General features: G+C 52.6%; 1 protein-coding gene across 1 annotated transcript; it reads right to left on the bottom strand.

Annotated features, from left to right (window-relative positions):
* Nucleotides 1–568: 568 nt before the first annotated feature.
* On the bottom strand, nt 569–3,218 carry HER10_EVM0000126 (ABC transporter). The gene is made up of 3 exons (XM_035469921.1): nt 2,184–3,218; nt 2,049–2,129; nt 569–1,988 (listed from the first exon to the last, which is right to left on the bottom strand). The coding sequence occupies exons 1-3, from the start codon at nt 2,967–2,969 to the stop codon at nt 603–605; spliced, it is 2,253 nt and encodes a 750-aa protein (XP_035333631.1). The 5' UTR covers nt 2,970–3,218; the 3' UTR covers nt 569–602.
* Between the last annotated feature and the right edge of the window lie 4,348 nt (nt 3,219–7,566).

Here is a 7,566-nt window from a genome sequence, read left to right as displayed (position 1 = left end):
TGGAAGTGGGGTTGAATGAGTTGAGGTGACAGCAGATTGGCAGACAGCGCGATCACGGCAAGTACGTACCTTGAGGTCCCCTGTATTTCGTCTCCTCTGTTCTTTCCGATCCGAGACCCGGGGTGACCGACTATCTGCTGAGGCATCCAAACATCCAACGACACGTCTAGATAAGGTGTCAACCACTGCATAAAGAAACTCGGGAATCCAAGGCATGAATTGTAGGCAAGGGTGCTGAGCTTCGGGAAGCCACGGACTCTCTGACAATCGGGGCAGGTGCGGCACTGGGCAGCCCTACCAAAAGCCAACGTCAAACACAGAGCCTACGTGCCGACCGACATGAATGGCATTGGATTGCTCGGCACTGATCCCCAAGCACTGACCGAAAATGCTAAATTGCCAGTGGAGCTCAACATTTGCAAGGGGGGCTCCATCGCTGCCAAATGAGCTAACGGTGTGCCTGAGAGCTATCAAACGCAGATCAACTTCATAAACTTCACAAAGTGCACTCATCATTGGGAGATAGGTGACTGACGATCGAGGCATCATACTTTGCGGAACAATGGTAGCTACGTAAATTATCATGGCCACGACATATTCCCTCAATGAGCCTTGACAACACCAGCCGCATCGGCCTGAGCTGCAATTCTCTTCTTGTAGGCCTGAACGTCGCCTGGGAACTTCTCAACAGTGCCTCCATCGCAAACCCAGAGAGAGGTGCACACTGTCTGCAACATGGTGACGTCGTGAGAAACCATCAGAACACCGCCCTGGAACTCTTGCAAGGCCGTAGCGAGCGCGTCCATCGCCTCGATATCGAGATGGTTAGAAGGCTCGTCAAGAACCAAGATGTGCGGGTTGGTCAACGCAAGGCAAGCAAACGCCACACGCGACTTTTGACCTCCGGAAAGAACCGCCATCTTCTGCAGACCTGTCGTGCCCGTGATACCAAAGGCACCCAGTTGTCTGCGGTACTCTTCGTCCGTCCGGCCAGGGTACTCCTTAGACATGAAGCCAACCGCACTCATCGTCAAATCCAGGGCATCAACGTGATGCTGCGCAAAGAAGCCGACGCGCAGACGGGGGTTTTGCGAAATGATACCCGAAGTGGCCGACAGCTTTCCAATCAACAACTTGAGAATAGTTGTCTTACCTGCACCGTTGGGTCCGACGATACCGATACGAGAGTCCAGTTGCACGTCGAGATCCACGTTGCGCAGCAAGATGTTCTCCTTTGTGTAACCAAATGTCACGCCCGTCATCTGGATGATAGGAGGCGACATCTTCTCGACATCAGGGAACTTGAACTGCACGCTGTACTCTGTCTCGGGCGGCTCAAGTACTGGCATCTTCTCGAGTTTCTTGATACGTGACTGGGCTTCGGAAGACTTGGCCGCGTTGTAGCGGAACTTGTCGATGAAGGCCTGAAGATGGGCTCTTTGGGCCATTTGGTTCTCGTACTCTCTCTTCGCAGTCTTCTTGCGTTCCTCGCGGGTGGCGTAGAAGGATTCGAAGTTGGCACCACGGTAGTAGTCGAGACGCTGCGAGTGTTGGTGAATGATATCCGTCGCAATCTCATTGAGGAAAGCTCTGTCGTGAGAAACCACGAGAACCGTGCTGGGATATCCTTGGAGGTAGTTGGCAAGGAAAGCAATAGAGGGAACGTCCAACATGTTGGACGGTTCGTCGAGAAGCAGCAGATCAGGCTCGCAGAACAAGGCTCTGGCCAACGCCAGACGCATACGCCAACCACCTGAGAAGGTCTTGGTGGCATTCTGTTGCTTTTCGGCAGAGAAACCGAGACCAGCCAAAATACTTGCGGCTCTTGACTCGGCCTTGTCGGACTCCATCTCGGCAAGCTTGCCCTGGATGTCACCGAGCCTGCCGTCTTGAGCTTCTCTTTCCTTGTCGAGTCTGGCGGCATCGGCTGAAGTATCGGCCATGCCCGCACGTTGGGTCTCGATCTCTGCCAGCTTCTGAGTAATTTCCTACAAGGTTGTCAGCATGATGGCACTTTCCAAAGAGAACTATAGCTGCGTATCACTTACAGTCTGCTCCTTGAGAAGAACCTTGCGCCACACATCGGCATCAAGCACAGCTTGGATCGCAGGGGTGTCGTCACCAGTAAGCTACACAAATATTAGTATACTACAGAGTTGAGAGTGGCCGAAGTTCACTCTTACCTCCTGTTCGACGTGAAGAATGGTAATGTGAGGCGGAATTGGCAGCTCTCTGCGAGACAGAGCACGAAGAAGCGTAGATTTACCAACACCGTTGTGTCCAACAAGACCGTACCTGTGACCATAAGAAAGGGTCAAGTCCGTATCGGTCACGATACGCAGGCCACCAATAGAGACATCGATGTTATCCAACTTGATATCCTTGGTCTTGTTCGCGCCAGAGCCACCCATCTGGAGAGGGTTGACAGCCATGTAGAATTCCTCGTAAGATTGAGTAGACTCAGGCTCGTCGAGCAATCTGGAAGCCTCATACTCAACCGTCTTGAAGGTCTTCTTCTGCTGCTTGGCTGCAATCTTGCGCTCGGCCTTCTCCAGCTTCTTTCGATCAACCTTTGATTCGACCTTGCGAGCGTTTGCAGACTCAAGATCGACAGCTCCCGTTGACACGGCCAGAGTGGAAGACATGTTCCGCTGAGAGCTGACTTGGAAAGTCTCATCAAGGCGCCTGACGGCCAAAGGGCCGCTTCGCAGTCCTCCATTCGACTCGGTGTACTTCTCAACCCATTTCTCAACAAGTTTCTCAATCTTCTCCTGGAGCTTAGCGTCGGGCTTTCCAGAGGCAGAGAGCAACAACTCGGTGACGGTGGCGGCTGCCTCGGCGAGAGGTGAGACGCCAGACTGCTCTTCCTCGTCCGAGTAGATGGTCGATGCGTGGGTCAGGTATCCGACCGAGTACTCGGAGAGCACCGGGTCGATGTTCGGCAAGACGGTTCTAATCTCGGCATCCATCGTTGCTACACACAAAGTTGTAAGTTTGTGGTGGCGGTGGTGATAGAAATTTGCTTCAACGAATCTGTCAGCGATGCAAAGCTATGGGCTCTGCGACAGTCGACTTGAAGTGAGACAAATGAGATTGCAGCAAGCCCAGAATATTGTCCCTTTGCTAGGCTATTGCAACTGCCTTATGACGACTTCACTTGTGATCTAGATGCGATATTCGCGACAGGCCTCAAAATGTGGACCTTGAACCGAGTGCCCTGCCCGGGCTCTGAGGTCTAAATCGGGATAAAGCTCGGCCCGGGAAAACGTCCTCCAAGGCTGCTTATGTCACCTTAGCAGCGTCCAGTGACTCCAGGCTGATGTCTCAGCATTTGGACCAATGAGATATATTGCAACAACACTGCGGCACTGTGGCAGGTGCAAAGAGGAAGTGAACTCCATCTGCATTCACCAAATGCTGGTTGCTCTTTACTTCGGAAGGAGGCAATCAAATGGCACGATCCAAAGTTTCTCTCTGTCAACTTTCCCGAAAGAACGATACTTCAACGTCCTTCAACGACCGACTCAGACTTGTTGTTGTCTCTCTCTTGAAGTCCCGACAGCATGGATAGCATCGCCGATTGACCTGACACCGTGGAGTCGGCTGAGACAAACGGGCAAAACGGCAATTCTTGATGCTCCATCCGTACGCTGTAGACGGAATGCTCTATTGAAATACGTCTTTATTGCCACCGCCGTCACCGACATTACATTGCCGAAAATGGATGAAACCCAAAGTCTCAATTTGACATTGGCCAGCTGAAAAGCATTCGCAGAGTCTAGTCTAACCAACGGCAGCGAATGGGGAGCCGCGGATCACCGAGCATCGAGCTGGGTACCCTTGGTCATCGACGCGACTTGCGGAGATGGACGAACAGCGTGTAATGTTTCGCGCAGCTGCATGTAATCGCGTCAGCCGTAGGACGCACGCGACGACCTGCAGAGGATCGTCTATTCATTTGTCGCATGGCAACCAATCAGTCTCTGACACTAGGAGAGAGAAAAAAGAGCCATCAACATGCCAAAGTTTTGAATGTCGTTGGGAGACTGAGCCCTGCTCGCCATACTACGGCCGCCATGCGCTGGAGATCTGTCCAGGGATCCCAGTTGCAGGTTAAAGTTATTCCGATGTTCGATGCTCATTGCACAATCTGTGCAAACTCTCACCAGAGTGGACACGCGAAGACGAAATGGGACATCATCGCCGCAATCAGTGTCTTGGATGGAAATGAACCATGGAGATTCAAAGGGAAAAAAAACAAACGTTGAAATGAACGAAAACGAGATGGCGGCGGCAACACAGCAACAGCAGCAGCAGCAGCAGCAGCAGCACGACAATAACAGCAATAACAAGAGCGAAAACCTTTCGACCTCGTAGACTGCGACAGAGGATTGGTCTCGAACCGGACACAATTCCGCGTCATCCTATTCAGTCACATTTCGGTCATTGTCTCCTCTCCAAGGCCAAAAGCGGACCCAACGCCAACCGAAGTTCAATGTGGGATTCAGTTCCCTAGTTCCGTATCACGTTGGACGCTGCAGTCAAGTGGGAACATCTGCTCACGGTCGAGGCTGGACTTGCTCCTTCAAAACCTTTGCCCTACCAATACGACCACATATTGGCTCCTGTTCCCGCCCAGAGTCGCATGCGAGACAGATCGGGCAACCACAGAGCTTTGCTTTAGGGGTCCCCGGGGCAAAACCTTGATTCCGATGACACTGGCGCGCAGTTCGTTCCCACATCTACCACCCTCTGTGGAATCTGTCCTACCTTGATTGTTGTCTGGACTGGGGTACTCGTACTTGCGAGATGACAGACCAGGATCTATCTGACTTCTGCCCCTACCAACTGGCAACGGAACAGTGATGAAATTGACAATGAGGGTTACGATGGCACGCGAATCACACCGAAATTCAAACTTCGTTCAACGGTGATCCTCCGGGTTGGGAAAGGCCATATCCAATTGACTTTGGCTACTCGACTCCCTGCGGCATTTCTCTGGGGCGGAGCTAAATCAAGAACACGCGCTCTTTTTTTTGATATTGGAGGCTCTTTGCCAGGCTTCCCTGCTCAGACTCCAAGTATGGATCAAGCATCCACCTCTGTCCCACTTTGGCGACTCTGCATCTGCCTATCGAGATTTCGTCATTGGAGAGTCTGTCGGCAACAGAACCTGTGCCTTTTTTCTGGTTCGACGGCACCGCCGCACCGGAGAGTCGGAACGGCAGCGCCAAGGGGGTCGGGTCCCATCGTTGAGAACGTTTCCCGTATGGTTTGCGGGAGGGGAAAGGATTGCGGGCAGAACGATCTTCACAAGCTCACATCCAGTCAATGGGAAGCGCGTAGCTCCTCTGGCGAATCCTTCGGATGATGCAGAGAACTAACTACATGCACGATATTCAATGGCAGGTTTTTTCTGACTTGTCGTGCAGGAATCTTGCAGGACCTGCAGAACACACTCATCAGCTGGTCGTCTAGCTGCATAGCGTTTCCCGGGAGTGGCATAAGGACAGGTTCCGACGCAGGCCTACACTATTTTACTATGGAGTCTGCACAGGCGACCACCGGGACGTCGGCAGACCGGACCACAACTTGGCCTTGTCGCATTGCCCTCGAGCTCCCCTCCTTCCGAGTCTCCATACCGATTCCCACGTCCTCGTACCGAACCCCGCGGACCAAGAGAGGCTTTGATGGTTTCAAGTTTCACGCGGTTAAATTGACTAGCAGGGCAACAGTCTGTGTGAAATTGTGAGGTGTGCGCTGGTCCTGGACCTCTGGTAGAAACCCCGAGCGCTATCGAACGTCCTCTCATAACCTACCAACCTCCTTCATTGGTCGATTTTCGATGCACACGTTGCATGAGCTGGCTTCCCAAGTCGCGACTCTGCCTGGCATCTGGATGGATTGAGATCCCAACTGGTTCGAGGATCCTGGTCTGCGGCTATTCTACACCATGCTTTTCTTTCTTTTTCTTTTTCTGTCTTTCTCAGATGAAAAAAAATCTTGCAGGTGAGATGGAACTCATCGGTCCATCGGAAGCTGCTCACTCCATCATAAGTTCTCAACTTATAACCCTACTTGGTATCTCTCCGGGCCTGGGCGTCGACCAAGCGACGGAGTAAAACCTCGAAGCAATGTCTTGGCAGCTCCTGCTGGTCAATTGGCTTACGGACTTAGTTGGCCGGCCGTGTGTTGTGCATGGGGAAGCTACCTACCTCGATTCTTGTTCGATGAACCGAGGGGGAAAAAAAAGTCCGATATTCCCCTCCTGGCCTCGCTTCTTTCTCTCTTCTTGAGCCTTGCATGGATGCGCAACACGAAGAATCAGGTCATCTGAAGCACTATGTTAACCCCATCGGGTTGCGCCAATGTATCTGGCACCAGACGGCTTCGCTTCGTGTTTCTTTCATTGCCGGCTCTAGTTGGAACGGCCGCAAAAGCCGGCGATACGGTAGCTTCGTTATTCTCGAAAGCTCAAAGCCGGATCACACACTACCGGACATTTGCTAGAGCTTCGTTCGGTCCAGCTAAGGGCGCGGCGAGAAGGGTCCTTTCTCTACTCTAGCCTTGGACCCTTGACTACTCCAAATTTCAATAATCGCTTGTGACGATGAGGTGTTCAGGCTCTCAGTCAAACGTTGAGGGAGAGAGGGATGAATTTGGATCATTTGTGTCACCTCGAAACGCTCAAGAGCTTCTCGCAACGGCAGCAGATGGGATTGGCCAAGGCTTTGTCAGATCGTTCCTCCACCCCCCGGTTCCCGAATCCCACGATAACAAGGGTCCCGTGGAGCGAGCTTTGCCGAATACATCTTCTTTGTGCCATGCCGGATTTGCAGATGAAAATGGCGGGCCACATGTCGTAATTCGGCTCTGGTTTCTCTGTCCTTCTCCCCTTCTTCCGACTTTTGCTGAAGCTCAGAGATTGGGCAGGAAGCTTTTACGCTAAAGCACCAAATGCCAAGTACGCCCTGCCCGCTAAAGCAAGCGGCTGCCTCGAATATGGATGAGTGCGTTTGGCTGACGAATGGACGGCATGAGGCGTTCGGGTTTGCGGTATGACGGGATGGGCGAAACTTGGAAAGTTTGCTACTAGCCAGGCGGAACTAGGAGTTTTCCCGCATGTTTTCTTCATTTTCTCTGTACGGACTTACGGTACTCGAGAAGAAAACATGGCAGTAGTGCGGGTGAGTACCGACACGAGGTCGCCGCAAACGTGCGTGCTCACTGCTCAGTGCTTCACAAACCAGCCGCTGGAATTTTCTTCTTCGCACTTGTCTTCCATCTTGCAGATGATGGCTGGTGGGGAACACGACTCGCTATTGAGGCTCGGCTGGTGGACACCGCGGGCTGGCGGAGAGAGAGAGAGAGACGTCGGAATCGGAGAGAGCCTCACAGGAGATCGTCGTCTTGACCTTGTCTCGTCAGACCCTCTCTTTTCCCCTCCCCAGCTGGATTGCCAATGGCATGAGCGGGGGTGAAGGACGCATGACGGATATTCGTGTATCCCAAACGACAGTTCGAAAGGCGACATGCTGATTGGGCGGGTAGCCCTGGACGAAAGAG

The sequence above is a fragment of the Colletotrichum scovillei genome, assembly GCF_011075155.1.
Source record: "Colletotrichum scovillei strain TJNH1 chromosome Unknown Contig00005, whole genome shotgun sequence".
NCBI lineage: Eukaryota > Fungi > Ascomycota > Sordariomycetes > Glomerellales > Glomerellaceae > Colletotrichum > Colletotrichum scovillei.
This window is presented reverse-complemented; position numbering and strand designations above follow the sequence as displayed.

Bases quoted from the DNA above. Each gene is read 5' to 3' on its own strand.
- HER10_EVM0000126 (XM_035469921.1), bottom strand. From the start codon at position 2,969: ATGGATGCCGAGATTAGAACCGTCTTGCCGAACATCGACCCGGTGCTC. The intron at 2,130-2,183 runs GTAAGAGTGAAC...ATATTTGTGTAG, and splicing joins TTCTTCACGTCGAACAGGAG to CTTACTGGTGACGACACCCC. The intron at 1,989-2,048 runs GTAAGTGATACG...ACAACCTTGTAG, and splicing joins TTCTTCTCAAGGAGCAGACT to GAAATTACTCAGAAGCTGGC.